This window comes from Cyphellophora europaea (genome assembly GCF_000365145.1).
Source record: "Cyphellophora europaea CBS 101466 unplaced genomic scaffold supercont1.1, whole genome shotgun sequence".
Lineage (NCBI taxonomy): Eukaryota > Fungi > Ascomycota > Eurotiomycetes > Chaetothyriales > Cyphellophoraceae > Cyphellophora > Cyphellophora europaea.
This window is the reverse complement of record NW_008481797.1, coordinates 3,229,114-3,247,973: the sequence shown is the minus strand read 5'-3', so window position 1 is coordinate 3,247,973 and position 18,860 is coordinate 3,229,114. Positions and strand designations below refer to the sequence as shown.

Here is an 18,860-nt window from a genome sequence, read left to right as displayed (position 1 = left end):
TGACTCCGTCGCGAGGTCTGGTGTAACACCCGGGTCGGGTCGCATCGTATTTCTTACTCGTATTCATGATCGCAAACTAAAGGCTCGCTGTAATAGTCCGGTAAGCGTCCATCAACCTTGGCATCATGCTGAACGGTGATGATTCGGAACAGATCTGCGGAATTGACCTGAATTGTTGTAGTCTCTCTGCCTTTTGTAATCTGGAACCATCTACCTTGTTGGTACATCAAGCAATCTAACTGATGCTTACGACGCCAAACCTCAGTTGAAATGATCACTTCTTGTGTCCCATGCCGTCCCAACCAATCCCGCTCGTGTACTAATGCCGGGGTATCATCTGCAAATAGAGAATAACTCTAGACCAGAGTGTCCTGAGACAAATCGTCTCCGCCAAATCCACGCCTGATCTGTTCAATCATCGTCATCCCAGGTCCTCCTGGGTTTCAGTACCCCCGCAAAAGCTTCCTCGGGGTCGACTTCGCTCTCATCATCATCCTCCTCCTCGCTCTGCTCCTCGTCATCATCCTCCATGTCTTGATCGTCGTCGTCGTACGATCCAGGCGGGGCAACCTCGCGAATCAGGCTTCTTTCGCCAGCAACTTCCTCGCCAACGACCTCCTCCTCTCCAGCGTCCATCATATCTGTTGATTGCATACTGCCGGAACTTGCCGGTGTGTGCGGTCCTGATCCCGGTGCCGACCTCTGCTGCGGCGGGGATTTTGCAAAAGTCACATTCCGAACACGTGGCGCTGATGCCGCTGGTTTCGCTGAAATTGGCGGAGGAGTTGGGCTTCCACTGACACTCGCCACACTGTCCTCGTATTCCGCGCTTGCTTGCCGGACCTCTCCCGACGCCGAAGGCGCAACACTTGGACTGCCACTGGCTCTCGACTGGCTACGCGCTTGAACCTGCCGCCGCTCAGCACTAATGCTAGCCTTGCTTCTAGCCAGACCAGTATTCTTGCCCCCCTGCCCGCCGAAGATGACGTCGCTACGATCTTCGTCTTCCGGTAGACCAGCGCGCGCGCGGCGGCGACGGGCCGCACTCGATGTTGCGATTTGGTCCCGGCTGGCGCTGCGTCGCTCGTCCCAGTCGTCAGACAAGATCGACGAGGCGCGACTCTCTGAAGTGGATGACGGCGATCCGGGCTCACCCGGGACAGAATAAATGCCCTGGATAGCTCCCAAGTTGAGGCGACGAGAGAAGCCAGCGCGCTGGCCGAGCATGCGAGTAACAGAATCCGCGGCATTGAGAGCCGCAGAGCGACCGGGAGAGACGGTACCTTGTCGGGATGACCCATCGGCAGCAGGTTCGCTGGGTTCACGAGATGCCTGTGGCGTACCGCGACGTTCGTATTCTTTGTTGGTGAGGTAGGCAACATCGCCGGGCCGGCCAGGAACTTTGCTGCCGTCTTTTCGGCGACGGCCCTGGGCCTTCTTGTTCCTCTCGTACTGGACAGGGTCGATGCCCTTTTCACGCAGCTCAGCGTCTCTGAGTTGCCTGCGGATACGTTTGGCGTGATCTTGTCGCAACCAGTCAGCATTTTCATTGACCCATATGGTTTCCTTCAGACGACGCTCTTCTTCGGAAAGGACACAGTTTGAGACGTCAATGTCGTCCTCAAATTCGTCACCGCCGAGGGTAGGTGACATTGGAACATCGCCAGTATTGCCAGCTGTGAGAGAAGGCGCCCCTAGAGTCGGGGAGGGAGTTGGTATCATCATCGGAGCGGTCTTGTCGACCGATGGTTGTGCTTCTGCGTCCTCGGCTGGTAACGATTGCGCGCGTGCTACTCGTCCCGCTATTTCCTCCATCTCGGGCATGTTCTCGTCGATAGCGCCTTCGATTTCTCGCTCTATTTCCGTTTCACGAGCAGTAGGTGCAGGTGCTCTCCAATTCTTGCTACCCTTCGGACGCCCTGGCTTCCTCTTCGGCGTTGAATTAGTACTTGTTGCCCCAGTGGCGGACGATGCTGGTTGGTCGGGAATGGCAAAACCGTCGGGATCAACTCTTGCGCGTTTCGCAGATGGCTCCTCCAGCTTGTTCTCTTCCTCATCCTCCTCCTCCTCCTCTTCTTCTTCTTCTTCTTCCTCGCCCGCATCTCCTTCGTCAGCAGCAGTCTCGGCCACACTCCCTGCGTTCTTCCGTCTCCGCTTCTTCGGCTTAGGTATCAGGATAGGAGGGTTGGAAGCGTCAGGTAAGCTTTCAAAAGTGTTGTGATTCTGTTTTTGGCGAAGCTCTTGGAGTTTCAAGAACTCTTGCGTCTTCAAGTGATCATCCGAGGCCGGAGGCAGCTCCTGACTTCTGAAATCGCTGACAGACACCTTGCCAAGAGGTGTCGTACTGAACTCCTCTAATCGCTTGTTTAAGGTAATCTCTGTGACTTTGGCAACGAGGACGACCTCCCGAACGGTTCGGCGATAGTTGTTCATGCGAGCAGCTAGGACCACAGCAGCACCACAAACGCCGGCCGGACGTCGCCCTCTGGTGATCCAATCCCTCCTCATGCTTGCAATGATCTGGTAGGCATCTTTCATGATTTTTCGCTCGTCGTGTCTTGGAAACTCGAGCTCTCTGACAAATCTTTCAACGAAAACCTCTGGACCCGGCGCGAGGAGTGGCTTCTTATCTTGATCTTGCTGCATACCTCCAACGGGATCGAAAAAGAGCTCGCGGCACAGGTCGACATAGATGCGACCGAGCGCGAAGACATCGATATCGCCTCGTTCGGCGAAATCGATCAACATGTATGGGTGCTTAGGGCGTGAAACACCTTCAATCTGTTCGGTACTCTGTCTGACAGCAAGGTAGAGACAAACGATAGCGACATCGTCCAAACTACGTCCCCGGATGAAACCCTTCGTATAGGCCATGCTGAATAGTCTGAGAGCCGATTCATCTTCGCCATGGATGTTAAGTTGATTGCAGATTCGAGCGACAATGTTCTTGGCATTTCTCTCGGCCTGGATTCTGGTCGGTGTAGTTTCGCTGCCGGCCTTACCGGTATGGGCGAAAGCACCACCGCCTCTGTGGGTTTCCCCTGCGCCGATGGTAACACCTTGAGCACGAATTTGTCCTGAAGGCCCCTCGGCGAACTGTGTTTCGCTGACCAGGTGGTCATCGACTTCCACCTCAGCACCGCAATTCTCGCAGAGCCAATTTAGGTCGTCGGAATGCTTGAAGGTGGGATTGACGCAACCGCTGGGACAGACTCGAGCAGATGTATCAGGTGTTCGTCTTCTGGCGTCCGGCGTGGCTTGGCGTACAGGGGTTGAACCTCTGAAGGAGGTGAGGCCTGAATTGTTACCCAGACCAGGCACTTTGAATGGAGGAGGCTTCTTCCTGGTGACGCCAGCTCGAGGTCGAGGAGCGGAGGACACAGCTGGCGCCATGTCAATCGAGATTATCGTAGAAGGTACTGAAGTGGCTGATGATCAGGTTCATGACAAGATCAAACCAGTCCATGCGCGTGTATCCGGGGATGGTGATAGATCCAAGGTGTTCCTTCACAGTGCAGCAGGTGGTGGTGAGTATTCGTTCAAGGTGGGCAACAGGGCGACAATGTAGGTTTTTGTGTGGCCGCCGTCCGAGTTGCTCAGCTTGATAGCAAGAGGAGCATTCGCAAGTTAGGGCGGAGAGGTGGGTGGTGATTTTTTTATGAGTCGAAAAGTGGTCCAAAATATGACCCGGAAGAGGCGGGGCTGACTCAGTGTGCTGCCTGCCAGTGTCTTGCAGCAGGTTTTCCAAAATTATCGCTTAGAAACGTGTTTAGGTAGGCTCGGTGTGATTCAGCAATTAAGACAGATCCACAGGCAGTCGTCGGTGGTTCGATTTCGCGAGCGCTCGAAAGACTTTTATGTTGCAGACTGAAGAACTCGAAGGAGGGGCAGGCGTGTCATCAGCCGCTAGCCGCCAAGGACTTGCTGAAATGTGGTTGAAGCTAAACTGTATGTGGTGTAGCTCAATATCAGTTGCGCTGTGTCGAGAACGTGAATCTCGCCACACCACCAGACAGCATAGCCTGAGTCACTATAGTAAGGATACTTGAGTCAGTCTTCGCTACGTTCTCACACCGTGATTCATCGAATTCGCCTGTGCGGGCCACAATCCGTGCCACACCAAGCAAGGGATATGGTTTAAGCAATTATATTGTATGTAGACGAAATTGTAAAAGAGACATGGCGAAGAAGCCTGAGCTATGCTAAAAAACTGCTGCAACATTCCAATCATCACTTCGTTCCCATTCTAACCGTACACAAGAGCCCTAACTTCAATGCTCTCGCGCCCTCTTGCGCCCTCAGGAGTCCGAGGATCCACAAAGGCCGTGTGTGGCACTCTTTGGCCGACACCATCCTTGCTGTCGTAGCACTTCAAGAAGAGCCGCTCATCATTCTTCATGCCCGACCAGTAGTAGAACTTCTGCTCTGGCTTGTACCTGACTCCCGCGGTCTCACCAGTCCGGTGCGGGTACCTGTGCTCCACAGGAACCAGGTCATTGTCATCGACGCTTTCTGCACTGGCAAATCCGAGGGGGTGGGCCTGGACAGGGCCGTTCAGAGGCCTCCAAACATTGATGATGCGGTAGCGACCTTTCAATAGCTCGTCTGCCTCATCTGGGTTATGAAGCTTGACTCGCCACTCAGTGGATCGAGCGGTTTGGTCGACGTGCACTCTGGTGACGGGCGCTCGTGGCGCATCGGGATTGCTTCGGCGGATTGTGTGGTCGAACAAGGTCACTTTGTGCGCTCCCGGGACGTTATCGAGAAGGAACTGGACTACCTCGGGATAGTAGACGCCCGTAACTTTCTCGTCGTCGGCCCAGTCATCGTACTGCATTTTCGAAGGGACCGTTTGGAATGTCTCGAATGCATCCTTATCAAGATAGAAATCGGACTCGCGGCCCCGAACGTCATTCATCTGAACATCGGTGGTGGTCATGCCAAAGTTCCTCTGGGGTGTGCCCTCTGGCTGTGGCTCGACGTAATTATGAGGCTTCGCTCCATCCTCTGGGTCCTTGAAGAAGTTCAAAGTCGTAGTGACCGGCCCTCTGGGGATATAAGAGGCATCCTTGTCGGATGTAAGAGTAGTGGTTGCGGTCTGAGTAGCGGTGGCGGACATGTTCGAGGCAGTGGGTTGAGGTTCTGAAGTTCTAGGGACGTGAGACAGATAGTCACAGTAGACGCTAACTGGACAAACCGTCACGTCTGGTCTTATATGCTGTCTCATCGATAGAGCACGCCATAGGTGCCATTAGAAATCGAGATGGGGTAACGTCATGGGCGAAAAGCCGAGGCCTCTCACGAGGCGCCCCCAAACGGCGATCTCCCCGCAAATCGATAGTAATCCGAGTGCCGGATTACAGGTCGAATAATTGCCTCGACTCCAAAATCTTCTACAAATTAGATGCCCATTGGTCGAAGGGGGATTTCAGATTCGTTGTTGCACTATGTAAGCATACCACTATACGCCACTTCTGCTGGAAGCACTCTCAGACCAACTAGGTCTTGGCGAGCAGTGTTCGGTAGACCGTGTGCACTAGTCTATACGCGTTGGGCCCACAGCCTCTCAACGATCTGCTATACTGCACGATAATGTGGTGATTTTCAAGTGTCAGTAGAGGCTCTCAGTCATGGACTGGTTCTGTGCTCAAAGCTCGCCTTGTTGGCTCTTTGTCTAGAAGATGTGAATGGCTGTTGAGCGGCAGCAAACCTCTTTGTTAGCCAGTCATTGTGGAAATGGGACCTCTTTCCATCATTAAACAACCTTGCCGACCTGACAACTCCTTTTCTGAATCTTGAACTCACAATCAGAAGCAGGAGCCATGAGCCAATCAGCAAAGCAATCAAAGAAGAAGTCAAAGATGTCGCAGTTGGCGGAAGACCTGGATGACATGAATCTGGGCAGCGCGGGACAGAAATACGACCCTCATGATCCATACGATGATCATGAATTTCATCGCACGAAGCGAGCCGAGCGTCGTCAGGAAGGTAAGGCTGACTCCGCGGCTCAGGTCTCCGACAAGCCGCTTTCGGCTCGCTCAAGCGCTCAAGGTTCTTGTCACACTGGCGAAGAACGCGCTAGCTGTGCGCAGGGTACAAAGCATTCAGAGCGTGTGAGTCGATGCGAAGAGACTCAGAGATCCAGTGACACCTGTGTGGACAAGAGTACCCAGCGGGCGTCTCAATACACGTACGCACCGTCCCCGCAGGTTAAAGAATCTGCTAAGCATATCGAGGACTTCTCTAAAGACCCCGTCTCTGATTTGCCGACCTGTTCCGAGGACTTGCGAGAGATTCAAAACATAAAAGCGAAGCGCGCACGGCGGGAGCGGCGGGGCTTGACAAGGAGTGAGCTGTATCACAGGCTTGACAATGCCAAAAGCGACAAAGAGTACCGTGCTCTTGCAGCTGAGGTCGACAGGCGCAAGACTGTAGAGAGGCTGGTAGGTTTCATCGGTGGCACTCGTTCCTCTGACAAGCGGACCCGCGAGTATCTCGGGGATGCTGGCTGGCATAAGAGTCGTTAATGAGGAGGAATCAGGTAAGTTTTCAGCAATCCAAGTCCACCTTTTGCGAGGAGCGGCCTCTCCTCTCTTATTGCTATGAGTATCTGCATGAAGTTCGTAGGCTGGTTTGCAACCAATTTGTTCTGTTGGGAATCTGACAAGCTTGTGAAACAAATTCAAAAAGACAGAGAAGAGGTGGAGTTGTTTGGGGTTGTACAGTAGATTTGAAGTGATTATAGGCAACAGGCGGGCCTCGCTTACAGCTGCCAATAAGGTACGGCTACACCTGCCGACTCAAAATATATTCCTCCGGTGCTGCGAAATGTTCCACCCGCCAACTCTGCGTATATCATGCTGGCTCAATGCGTCGGCGTTTGCTGCGAGCGGGTGACAGTCTAGTGCACTGTCATCATCGCCCAAACGTCACGAGATCCCCCCGACCTGCACTCCTCGCTGTTCCCTCCCAATTCATGTCCCGCAATATGGCTACATCGAATGGCCAGCAAGACTCTCCCCGCCCCTCCACCGACTACTCCCACTACACACCCGCCGAGCTGATCTCGCGCATCAACCGCCTCGAAACCCAACTGCAAGCCACCAATTCGCAGCTCGCCGCACTCACCACCTCTGCCCCTCCCGCCTCCAGCCGCAAACCCAAAGCAAAGCCCTCCAAGCCATTCGACGCCTCCCGCTTCAGCACGCGCCTCATCGCGCTCAAATTCTCCTACATGGGCCAACACTACAACGGCTTCGAGCACGCCAACGGCACCGTGCCGCCGAAGCCCACCGTCGAGGAGGTGCTGTGGAAGGCGCTGCGCAAGGCGCGGCTCATCAGCCCGCCGATCGCCGAGGGCGCGGACGAGGACGTCGAGGTAGAGTGGGAGGCAGCCAGGCGTCTCCAGAGGTATGCCGCTGCCGGGGAAGCCACGGTTGAGGATGGTGCCGGTGGCGGCAAGAAGAGGCTGGAGTTGAATTGGGATGGATGCGAGTATAGCAAGTGTGGGAGGACGGATCGAGGCGTGAGTGCTTTTGGGCAGGTTGTCGGCGTGCGGGTGAGGAGTAATGCGCCAAAGCGCGTACCAAGGGAAGGGGATGAGTGCGTGGGAGGAGCAAAGAGGGAGGCAGTGGATAGTGTTGAAGATACGAATGATGATTCCGCTATTGCTCCTCCTGGCCCTCCTGCTTCCTCGTCGCCGAGGCGTGCGTTCGACCCTGTCGCGGACGAGCTGCCCTACCTCTCCATCCTCAATTCTATCCTCCCCGCTTCTATCCGTATCCTCGCTTGGGCTCCAACCCCACCGGCCGACTTCGATGCGCGCTTCTCCTGCAAGGAGCGGCGGTACAAGTACTTCTTCACCAACCCGGCCTTCCTCCCCACGCCTGGACCAATAGGCATGACCTTGGCAGATGGCAGTCCTTCGCCAATAAGGGAAGGCTGGCTCGATATTGACAAGATGCGGGAGGCGGCGAAGAAACTAGAGGGGACCCACGATTACAGGAATCTGTGTAAGATTGATCCGAGCAAGCAGATGAGCAGCTGCGAACGACGGATCAATTTTGCCGACGTTGAGTTGTGGGAGAGCGGCGGGCGGAAGTTGACAGACCACAAACACCTCAATGCTACTGGAGAAGACGCTATAAAGACGCTTGCCAGGAGGTCGGGGATTGGTGAATTCGTGGATGAAGGCCCAAAGGTGTACTGCTTTTCGGTCCACGGGAGTGCATTCCTGTGGCACCAGGTACGGTGCATGGTTGCAGTGTTGTTCTTGGTCGGCCAGGGTCTAGAGCAGCCGCGCGTGGTGGACCAGTTACTGGATGTCGAGAGCAATCCCAAGAAAGCTATGTACGAAATGGCAGACGACGGACCACTGGTGTTGTGGGACTGCGTGTTTGACAGTCCTGAAGACGGTGGAAGAGGCAAGCTGGATTGGGTATACGCCGGAGATGCGGTCGCAATGCCAGCAGTGACAAGCAAAAACGATACCAAATTCGGTCTGGGCGGACTGACCGATACATTGTGGACGCAGTGGCGAAAAGCCAAGCTTGAAGAGACAGTCACCAGTAGCCTTCTGGACCAGGCGCTAAACCAAGGCGATGGCACCCCATTGACGAGAGGTGGGTTTCGACAACCTTCAACAGCTCAACGGAGTCAAAAGATATTCGACGGCGCCGATTCGGCCCGGGTTGTCGGACTCTATACGCCCATTGCGAAGAAGCCCAAGATGGACACCCTCGAGAACCAGAATGAGAAGTATCGCAACGGCCGCCAAGCAAGGAAAGATACCAAGCGGAAGTCGGCACTCGATGGCACTTGAGCTTGATTACCCGGCCTTGGGCGTATTTGCGTACAGACACCTCCGAGTGCCGCGCCATACCTCCTGCAGTACATCCAGGCGAGGCAGAAGGCTCGGGAAGACGACTACCACCTCCGTGGCACCTTCGACAATCACAGCAAGGTAGAACTTGACCTCAAGTCCCTTGAAGGCTTCATGGATGACGATGTCCTGGATGCGAGTGGTCGAAATGAATGTTGTTGTAGGGCTCACAAAGTAGTAGGAAGAGCTGGTTGAAGTCTGGATCCCCAGGCCCTGGAGGACGAGAAGAGACTCTTCTGCTGGACATTAGCTGCTTTGCCACGGAACATGGGAGGTTGCATACCAACGTAGGGCCTTCGCAAGCAGGCCCAGAGCAGGATTGCTGATGTAATGCCTAGCTGCCACCATTCTGCCCGTGATGCCAGGTATTCAACGAATGAATCGATAAATGTAAGGCGGAAGAGCAATTCCGCATAGCCTTGTCCGTGTTCCAGCATCCCATCCTCCTGGAGTTTGCAAAGATTGGCTAGCAACACATGGAACGCAAGGCTGACTCTGAGACAGTAACCAATCAAGATCAGAGTCTTCGAGGTTGGCCGCTTCTTGCTGGCCACCACGTAGGAGACGGTCGTAGATGACGGGGCCTCGACGGCCAAATGAGACTTCATGAGGGGAAGATGACTCTTGCGTGGATATCAACGCCCTTGAGCCTTTCGGCTAGAGCATCGCAGCTTGTAGATGGCGTCTCCAAGGTTTCAATCAACACAGTAGTATGCTGGAGTGATAGGTCATGTCAGGTCTTGGCATATGAATAAATAGGGAGCTTAGCCTATGGAATCCAGCGAGCAGCGGCAAAAATTCAGCCAGGCCAAGCGCAGTATGTATCAAGCGCTGAGCTCTCTCGGCTGTAGCAGTTGGATGGTGGAAGGTGGACGTCTGCAGACGCGAGTTGTAGCTGTAGCTGTCGCCTGTCTACGCCAACTGAAAATCACCTGTGAGTTTGGGGCAAGAGCGTACGGAAGCCGTGCGTTCATTGGCTGTAACCACACCCATCGACTCCACCTCAGCCGATCGTGCTTGGCTGCGACTTGACCAGCCTGCGCTTCAAGTTTGTGACCCCGGCTGCAAACAAGACAATTGCTATTGTCACAACACAATCAATCCCTTCGTAACTTTTTCGTCGTCTACCTACCTCATCCACCATACTTTGGAAACCACACCTCTCGCTCCGCGGCGGTCTGCTTTTGGCAGCCTCATCTTCCGTTGACGTGTACCTTTTGTTCCTCGATCCCTGAGTACTGCATAGCCTCCTTCACAACTCATAATGTCCGAAGTCCAGTCGGCCAGGACTGGCAACTCCAGAGGCCGAGGTGGCTTTAGAGGCGGGCGAGGTGGCTTCAGAGGTGGTCGCAATCCTTCCAGATCGCACAAAGACACAAACGAACAAGAGAACATGCCTCTCACAACCTTGGAAGATGAAGGCGAAGTTGGCGAACTGAAGAGAAAGTTCGGCGACAAGATCCCTCTCCTGCATGAAGTCTGCCCCGGATGGAGCGACGAAGACTTGGTTTTCGCTCTCGAAGAGACCAACGGTGACCTCGAAGCTGCAGTCGATCGCATCTCATCTGGTTGGTGGTAGTCTCCGTCCATTGCCAACCTAGCTAACGTTCAACAGGCACAATATCTCAATGGGGCGAAGTAAAGAAGAAGCAGCCAAAGTCCAAAGATACTGCGACTTCCGCGGACACCGGCTCGATTCGCGGCCGTGGGCGAGGTGGGATTGATGCACGAGGACGTGGACGAGGCACCGAGCGTGGTGCTCGCGGCGGCAGAGGAGCAAGAGCTGTTTCGCAAGCGAACGGCACCAAGCATGCACCTAAGGCGGAGGACGATGGATGGGGTCAGACAACCACCTCTGCCACTGCGGTCGGAGGCTGGGATTCGCCCGCTACCACTACTGAAGCGGTTGGCGGCTGGGACTCTGCACCTACAAATGGAGACACACCGGCCCAAGCTGAGACTGAGAAGGCATCTGCCCCAGTCGAGACTACGAAACCTGCAGCTCCCACCACTGCTGCGACGAAAAAGCCCGGTGGTTGGGCAGGCCTTTTTGCGAAGCCACCACCAGCACCCAAACAAGCCCCTGCTTCAGTTCCAGCTGCACAGCCGGAGGCAAACTCGTCCAATACTGCTACTGCTGGTGCTCCCGAACAGACCAACGTACCTGAAGTCTTGCCGCCTCCCATCGAAGCACAAGTCGTCGACGATGCTCCCTCCGAACTTCCCTCCGCTCCCCACTCCGAAGGTCCCACCGATTTATCACCAGGGAAGGATGAACTCACGGAGACGAATCTCGAACAGCTCCCCGATGAATCTCATCCCCCCGCTTCCCACACTGTCGCTAGCACCACTGCGAGCACTCAGGACCCCCTTGCTCAGCTCACTACTTCGGCCAAGGCACCAGTTCGCCCAGCTTCGGGCTATGCAGCGACTGCACTGAAGGCCACGACCGGCGGTGGGAGATCTGCTAGCTTCGTCCGCAAGGTTAAAGAGCAGCAGGAGGCTGTTGTCATGCCTGGCAATCACGCTGTGGAAAAAGCGGCTGTACAGTTCGGGAAAATGGGTCTCAATGGTGACAGTGATGATCTCGATGACGATCGTGAAGAGCCCGAAACGCGCACTCAACTTCCAGACGACTCTCCAGTAGCTCCTCGAGCCTCGTTACCCCCTGCTCTGCCAGAAGCTCGGACCACCGCTGCACCCGCAGAGCCGCAGCCTCCGACTGAGCCTCAGGCTCACCGTCAGGCACCTGGTCTGCCGCCTGCCCCTCAGCAACACCAACAGGTCGCCCCTCAGGTTGCACCGGGCTTCGGTGATCCGTATAGATATGGCCAGCCTTCGAAGACATATGATCCGTTTGGGCAGCCACCCAGCACGCAAGCTCCTGGCCCGAACCAGGAGCCCTTTGCGAGCCAAGTCCCTGGTCAGCCTCAGGCTGCGGGCCAGAACGACATGTCAAGCTACTACGGCCGTGATGCTTACCAGCAATACTACAACTACCAGCATCAAGATGCTCAGCGCACCGGAAGTGCCTTTGGATCGTCTGCACCAGAGACAGCGTCACACTACGCGACCGCTCGCCCTCAGCAAGGTTACGGACAACAGGAGGCGACTACGAGCGGCAATAACACCCCCGCACCTGGTATTCCCGCTCAGCACACCCAAGCTGCTCAACAGCAGCAGCAGCAGCAGCAGCAGCAGCAGCACATGGGCGGCAATCATGGCGCTTATTCGTATGGATACCCCAACAACTATGCTCAGCAGTACCCACAGTACAGCCAGAGCTATATGAACCAAATGGCACAGGGCCGCTATGGTGCCAATCGACCCATGTTTGACGATGCTCGTCGTCAACAGGACGATTACTATGGCAACCAATATGCGTATGGCTCCAACCAACACTACGGCGGCGCTGGCTCTTACAAGTCTGGCATGTATGGGCAACCCCAGCAGCAGTATGGTCACGAGTACTCATCTAGCCCGGCAACCGCGGGCACTTTTGGTGGCCGTGAGAATGCATACGGGCGAAGCGGGTCTGCCCAACCGTCGGACCAGCCCACTCCTGGCAGCAGCCATCAATTCGGTGCGATGCCTGATCCTTTTGGCAGAAGCTCGTCCGGATTTGGACAGAGCCAGTCACTGGGTCAGCAGCACGGCAGTCTTCAGGGTAGCGAGGATGCTACAAAGCCCTCGGGTCCTAGCCCTTCGGTTCAAGCTGGCCGTCCCGGTTCGACCGTGAACACCAGTCAGGCTCAGCCGGGCGGGCTGGGTCAGCCCCCTACCCACAATTCTCAACAGGCGTTCGGTGCTTATCCTCAGTACGGTGGCGGTTTTGGGACCTTTGGTGGGCAGCAAGGTGCACACCAATCCAGTGGCTACGGAACCTACGGCACTAATGCATTCGGAACTTATGGAAGCTATGGCGGAGGTCGCGGATGGAATCACTGAGTTGGATTAAGCGGTCTCGCTGCTGCAAATCTCGTCTCTTGCAGTACTAGTCTTTTTCTAGGGTTTGTTGTGCAATCACCGAGGCTAGGGCCTCGTGCGAAGAGCCAAAGCTCTTCACCTGTATTTGTACACAATGTGGGGAAGAAATGAAGTATGGAACGGTGGACGGTGGGCGACGATTCAGTGGCATGATTGCAGACAAACAAAAGTCGCTTCCATAGCACAATTGCACGGAGAAGTACTCTGTTGACCAGCCATCGAACTATTTACCTGTCGAACTTCTTTTCATCTCATCACTGGTGTTAGGTATTGACTATTCTCGTCGCCATGCTGCATCTCAGCCTGATACAAAGCTCGTGCGCCGGGATGCCATCGAAAATCTCAGATTCGCTAATGTTCGATTGGATTAGGAGAAGAGAAGCGCATGTGCCGCCGTCTGACGTACATGCAGCAAGGTGATTAATGGATGTACAACCATTTTACTGCCAACTTTCGCCCATCCATCACCAACAACATTAAATACGGGTTGTGATCCTCGACATTGTGTGCAACTTTCCCACAACCTCTTTTCTGCACAGCTTCTTTGATCTTTTGCAAGCTCGCCACATAGATGACGTCCTCGAAGCCGCGGCTGGTTGTGGTCGGCAGTGGATGGGCTGGATTCTACATCAGTGACCACATCGATCTCTCCGCGTACGAGGTCACAATCCTATCGCCACGTCGCACGTCTGCATACACTCCGTTGTTGGCTTCAGCAGCGGTGGGTCTCTTCAACTTCTACCTAGCAGAGGAATCGATTCGGTCAAAGCATCGCTCAGCGCTCAGATTTATCAAAGCAAACGTGCTGGATGTCGATTTCGTTAGCAAAACGTGTCAATGTGCTCCGGCATTCGATGAAGACCCGGAGTTAGCTAAGGAGGAATTTGCTATCGAGTATGACTATCTAGTCCTTGCGCCTGGTTGCCAGCCCAACACGTTTGGCACGCCTGGCGTTCAGGAGCACAGCCTCTTTGTGAAGAACGTGTCAGACGCCATGAAAATTCGTAAGAATTTGTTCGACCTACTGGAAAAGGCCAGCCTTCCGAACGTCAGCGAAGAGCGTGCTCGAGCGCTGCTTCATATCGCGGTTGTAGGAGGTGGTCCGACTGGAATTGAGCTCACCGCAGAGCTTGATGACCTCTGCAAGAACGAGCTTGCCGGTCTCTACCCGTCGGTGGTGGAATACATGTCACTATCAATCTACGACGTCGCGCCTCACATCCTGGGTGCATACGACGAAAAGTTGCACGAGTACGCGACTCAGCAGCTGCTCAAACGGAGCATTGACGTAGCGCCGAATACCAAGATTGAGAATGTTGACTCAGATGCCCTCTATATTAAGGACCGCGGCCGGGTGCCGTACGGGATGCTGATCTGGGCGACTGGCAATCGACATGTACCCTTGCTTGAGAAGCTAGATGTCAAACTTCCCGAGAAGGGCTTGAAGCGCATTCAGACTGACGATCGACTTCGGGTTCTTGCGTCAGGAAAGCAAGGCAACCAGCTTCACGAAGGAGTGTTTGCCCTGGGTGACGCGGCAGACATCGAGAGAGCGAGCCTCCCCACAACAGCTGAAGTCGCTTGTCAGAAGTCGAAATATCTCGTTGACAATCTCAACAAGATCAAGGCCGGCAGGCCAGCATTCGAGCAGCCCTTCCAATACACACAGAAGCGTCTCGTCAGCTACATTGGTCAGAGAGATGGCGTGATTGCGGGCAAGGGGCACAATGACGAGGGCTGGACGGGCAGAAGCGCATGGCTTGCATGGCGTTCCGGCAGCCTTATGTGGAACAGGAGTTGGCGTTCTAGACTGGCGATCCTGATAACATGGATCCTGAATATCCTCTTTGGAAAGGAGATCTCAAAGATCTAGGAAGACACGAGCGAGAGGCTGCGAGCGAATCCCAATTCTTCACCCGAGGCTCTTAACCGGAAATTTCCCGTACTCGCCTATCGCAAAGCCCGGAGAAAGGCTCAGCCGGGATCAACAGGTTAGACGACCTGCCCGTTACGGTTGGGGCTTCTCCAATATCGACGCTATTACTTCTTCTCCATTTCCCATATCTTGCTTGCATCATGGATTTGTTGACCGCTGATGTCCTCGCTGCCTGGTCATGTCAGGCAAGCAGGAAGCCATTGCTCTGGAGCCTCAGCAATCAGTTGACGCCCAAGATGAGACTCAGAACACCACTACGCACAAAATGTGGCTACGATCACTGGTCGATCGTTTGGCGTATGTGCCGCCGAGATGCAGATACGATCCGGAGAAACCCTTTGCCTTCAATATAGGCTTGAACATTCTCTTTGGTGAGCACGACTGAAGTTACGGTCATGGACTGTGGATTGTTGGCTGATGATGCTTAGCATTCGCTGGCTGCTTCACGGTTGCAAATCTCTACTACAACCATCCCATCCTCAACCTCCTGGCTAAAGACTTTGGCGTCACCGATGAGCAAGCGTCATACGTCCCCACGCTTGCGCAAGCCGGCTATGCTGCCGGTCTGCTCTTTCTCTGTCCTCTGGGAGATCAGCTCAAACGACGACTATTTGTGCTTTGGCTGGTATGGTTCACGGCAACTCTCTGGTGAGCACTCGCCACGCTTTCCATCCTTCCCGGACCATGCTGAAGGCACCATAGGATTGGTCTTTGCGTGACACACAACTTTCATGCTTTCCTCGCGCTATCTTTCATCACATCGGTCACTACCGTGACTCCGCAGCTCATGTTACCGCTGGTGGGCGACCTGGCCCCGGCTCACCGACGAGCCACAGCGCTTTCGGTCGTGGTCTCTGGCATGCTGCTGGGAATGCTTCTGGCACGCTTCCTCTCCGGAGTTGTGGCGTTTGTCATCGGATGGAGGTACATTTACTGGATCTCGTTCGCTCTGCAGTACATCATCTTGATCCTGCTGTACTTGTTCATGCCGGACTATCCCTCGACGAATCCGGGAGAGAGTCTCATCAGAAGATACCCATATTTGCTGTGGGACATCATCAAGTTGACCTTTAAGTTTCCGACGCTGATGCAGGCATGTCTGATCGGCTTTTTCACCTCATCTACCTTCACCAATTATTGGACGACATTGACTTTTCTGTTGGCGGGTCCTCCATACCACTACTCGAGTCTCGTGATTGGCATGTTTGCACTGATAGGGATCGCGGCGATGACATGGGGTCCGATTTTTGCTCGGACTGTCATGGACAAGACTGTCCCGCTGTTCAGTGTGATTATTGGCGAGATAATTTGTCTCACCAGTGTCGTTGTCGGGACGTATACGGGCAAGATCACGGTCGCTGGTCCCATTCTCCAGGCTATGGGGCTGGACATCGGGATACAGACAAGTCAGATTGCCAACAGGACCGCAATATACAGCACTGCGCCAAAGGCTAGGAACCGTGTCAATACAGCTTACATGGTGAGCGTATTTAGTGGTCAATTGATGGGGACCGCTGTTGGCAACCGCCTGTATGCTCATGGGGGATGGATCGCCAGTGGCAGTGCGAGTGTGGGCTTTATCACGTTCGCGCTTCTAATTTGCCTTGTTCGAGGCCCACACGAGAAGGGCTGGGTAGGCTGGAGGGGGGGTTGGGATATCAGAAAGAATGTTGCACGGCCGGTAAAAGAGGTCAAGGAGCAGGAGCCGGAGCAGCTGCCACATGAGCTACCACCTCCCGTCACGGACGATGAGGCCGTGCCCGGGGAACGAGACGAGGGGCCGGTACGATCCAGTGAGAAAGGGCTGACGAATGATCCGCAGCAAACGGTCACAGCCGGGCAATCGGAGGACAAGGTCTAGGCGGGCAAAAGGCGTACATCAACGCTAACGCTCAAGCGGATGGCTGCCTTGTAAGACTAGCGGCTTGGCGGTCGTTGCCTAACTTGATCTCCACTTGTGCAACATTCGACCTCGTCTACTTCACCACCGCCACCTCACACACTCTCATCAAGATCGCCACTGGCCGATCATTGTTCTTCGACCCACATAGTCTGACTTTTTCATCTTAAGCGCCATGCCTCGACTTGACGACCTCGAAGTTGAGGTTCTTGCACTCATATTTGAATATGTTGCAGACAGCTCAGCAAATTCAGCTCTGAACTTCGCTCTGACAAACAAACTTATTCATGCTACCAGCAAGCTTGTTGTACACAGGCGCAAAACCCTCTTTATCGCACCTAATTGCGCCATCTGTCCGGAGGTTCACGACTGGCTAGAGGACGATAACATTCTTCGCGGCCTGAGAGACATGACAGTCGACAGCAAGAATGTACTATATTGGGGAACTGAGCCATTCCAAAACGAAGCTACCAATTGGGAGGGACTTGTCAAGCTCATCTCAAGACTGGGAAAACTCAAGACATTGACATGGAATCGTGCTTCTGCGATCCCCTTGAGTGTGCTCAACGCTCTCCATGAACACCAGAAGTCGGCTGAGCTGTTGGTCTACAACTTCCAGCGGAACGAACAGACTGCGGACGAGCACGATCCAGCTGAAATCGCATTAGCTCATTCTCCCGCATTGACCGCCATCAGGACTCAGATATGGAGGAACGGAAACACACCGGATCTCAGACGTGCTTGCTTCGAGCGCATCGTCGCCAATGCTCCAAACTTGAGATTTGCTTCTATTTCTGAAGGTGTTTCTGGCTGTGTTGTCCATATTCCGACTTCCGATGAGAGCAAGGACGAGGCGGCACGTGCGAAAAGATTTCATACACATCCAAAACCCAACAAATCCCTGAGACGCCTGACTTTAGACGGATATCCTCTCAGTGAGAGCACACTCAATGAATGGGCCAGATTTGTCGATCTTTCGCAGCTGGAAAACATCAAGTGCTCTCGAGGCGCTCCTGATGTGAATTATTTCACCAGCGCTCCGAAGTTGCTTCCCAACCTGAAGCATCTTTCCCTCAACCTCAGCTACGGTGGAAAAAGCCTTTCAGCCGCTGCGGAGAACTATCTCACCACGTGTTCACCACTTCAGAGCATAAGTCTCTGGTCCTGGATGGGCGCCATTTCTTTGAGTACAGTCTTAACACGCCATGGGCCTTCTTTGGAAACCCTGCATCTGCATGAGAGGGAGACCATTGAGCATGACGATGACGGCAGCAGGAAAGTTCTCACCGCTGAGGATATCGCGGCCATTCGTGAAACCTGCGCACAATTGAGAGACTTGTCAGTTGACTGCGACCGTCATACCCGGGAGCTGGACTCAGAACTTGAAGTCGATGATGTGATCAAAGAACTAGCCAAGATGAAGTTGGCTAAGTTGCAGATATATTACGACCTAGGCATCGCTAGTCTCGCCAATCCAAGATACTACTCGAGCCGGTCACCTGACGACGCTGATGATGATGACTATGACGATAACGACGATGATAGCGGAAGTGAAGGCGAAGATCGGAGAGATGCAGAGGACGATACCGTGGCCGAGAACGCCGCTGCCAATTCTCGAGATGGAGACCACGATTCCAAGAGAGCCAAACTGCGTCCTGAGCCCATTCCTCCCTCGACTCAACCGCAGATGGAGCAGTTTGTGGGCAAACTTTGGCGTTTCATCTTTGGATCTCGTGGAAACAGCACTGCACGAGTTTTAGAAGTCAAGTTCGGAGAATGGGAGCGCAAGATGGGACGTGGGTATCCTGCACCATGGGTGCTCCAGGAGGTCACCCAAAAGACTCGATGGATCGCGAAACCTCGCGAGCGCGATGACGAGCAGGACCAGTGTGCACTGGAGATGGAGAAGGGTCGGTAAGGTGGCTCATCGCCGAAAGCACTATCTGCATTACGCCTAGAGGGTGGCAAAAATGATAGCGGACATCGATGACAGCAGGCTGAGCGGAGCGGCCACCAATACAATTACTCCTCGGTCATTCAGCAAACGAGAAGGTTGGTTGGAAATCGGCTACTGACGATAACGCCGGCAGCCGGAAGTTACAGCACGCTGCCACTACGACAAGGGCAAACTCGGGACCTGCTGCAAACCTATTTTT

The 18,860-nt window shown here is 54.3% G+C and overlaps 9 protein-coding genes across 9 annotated transcripts; 6 read left to right on the top strand and 3 right to left on the bottom strand.

The window, feature by feature from the left end:
- Positions 1-411: 411 nt before the first annotated feature.
- On the bottom strand, positions 412-3,393 carry HMPREF1541_01242 (uncharacterized protein; the record flags this gene model as incomplete). Its single annotated transcript, XM_008713542.1, has 1 exon — positions 412-3,393. The coding sequence occupies one exon, from the start codon at positions 3,391-3,393 to the stop codon at positions 412-414; it is 2,982 nt and encodes a 993-aa protein (XP_008711764.1).
- Positions 3,394-4,246: 853 nt separating this feature from the next.
- On the bottom strand, positions 4,247-5,119 carry HMPREF1541_01241 (uncharacterized protein; the record flags this gene model as incomplete). Its single annotated transcript, XM_008713541.1, has 1 exon — positions 4,247-5,119. One exon carries the CDS (start codon positions 5,117-5,119, stop codon positions 4,247-4,249), a length of 873 nt encoding a protein of 290 aa, XP_008711763.1.
- A 742-nt stretch (positions 5,120-5,861) lies between these two features.
- HMPREF1541_01240 (uncharacterized protein) lies at positions 5,862-6,527 on the top strand (the record flags this gene model as incomplete). Its single annotated transcript, XM_008713540.1, has 1 exon — positions 5,862-6,527. The coding sequence occupies one exon, from the start codon at positions 5,862-5,864 to the stop codon at positions 6,525-6,527; it is 666 nt and encodes a 221-aa protein (XP_008711762.1).
- Positions 6,528-6,988: 461 nt separating this feature from the next.
- Positions 6,989-8,821, top strand: HMPREF1541_01239 (tRNA pseudouridine(38-40) synthase; the record flags this gene model as incomplete). Its single annotated transcript, XM_008713539.1, has 1 exon — positions 6,989-8,821. One exon carries the CDS (start codon positions 6,989-6,991, stop codon positions 8,819-8,821), a length of 1,833 nt encoding a protein of 610 aa, XP_008711761.1.
- Positions 8,822-8,827: 6 nt separating this feature from the next.
- Positions 8,828-9,489, bottom strand: HMPREF1541_01238 (uncharacterized protein; the record flags this gene model as incomplete). The annotated part of the gene is made up of 2 exons (XM_008713538.1): positions 8,828-9,117; positions 9,165-9,489. The coding sequence occupies 2 exons, from the start codon at positions 9,487-9,489 to the stop codon at positions 8,828-8,830; spliced, it is 615 nt and encodes a 204-aa protein (XP_008711760.1).
- A 656-nt stretch (positions 9,490-10,145) lies between these two features.
- HMPREF1541_01237 (uncharacterized protein) lies at positions 10,146-12,829 on the top strand (the record flags this gene model as incomplete). Its single annotated transcript, XM_008713537.1, has 2 exons — positions 10,146-10,449; positions 10,497-12,829. The coding sequence occupies 2 exons, from the start codon at positions 10,146-10,148 to the stop codon at positions 12,827-12,829; spliced, it is 2,637 nt and encodes an 878-aa protein (XP_008711759.1).
- Positions 12,830-13,439: 610 nt separating this feature from the next.
- Positions 13,440-14,741, top strand: HMPREF1541_01236 (uncharacterized protein; the record flags this gene model as incomplete). The annotated part of the gene is made up of 1 exon (XM_008713536.1): positions 13,440-14,741. The coding sequence occupies one exon, from the start codon at positions 13,440-13,442 to the stop codon at positions 14,739-14,741; it is 1,302 nt and encodes a 433-aa protein (XP_008711758.1).
- Positions 14,742-14,982: 241 nt separating this feature from the next.
- Positions 14,983-16,665, top strand: HMPREF1541_01235 (uncharacterized protein; the record flags this gene model as incomplete). Its single annotated transcript, XM_008713535.1, has 3 exons — positions 14,983-15,175; positions 15,233-15,452; positions 15,507-16,665. The coding sequence occupies 3 exons, from the start codon at positions 14,983-14,985 to the stop codon at positions 16,663-16,665; spliced, it is 1,572 nt and encodes a 523-aa protein (XP_008711757.1).
- A 214-nt stretch (positions 16,666-16,879) lies between these two features.
- Positions 16,880-18,622, top strand: HMPREF1541_01234 (uncharacterized protein; the record flags this gene model as incomplete). Its single annotated transcript, XM_008713534.1, has 1 exon — positions 16,880-18,622. One exon carries the CDS (start codon positions 16,880-16,882, stop codon positions 18,620-18,622), a length of 1,743 nt encoding a protein of 580 aa, XP_008711756.1.
- Positions 18,623-18,860: the final 238 nt, after the last annotated feature.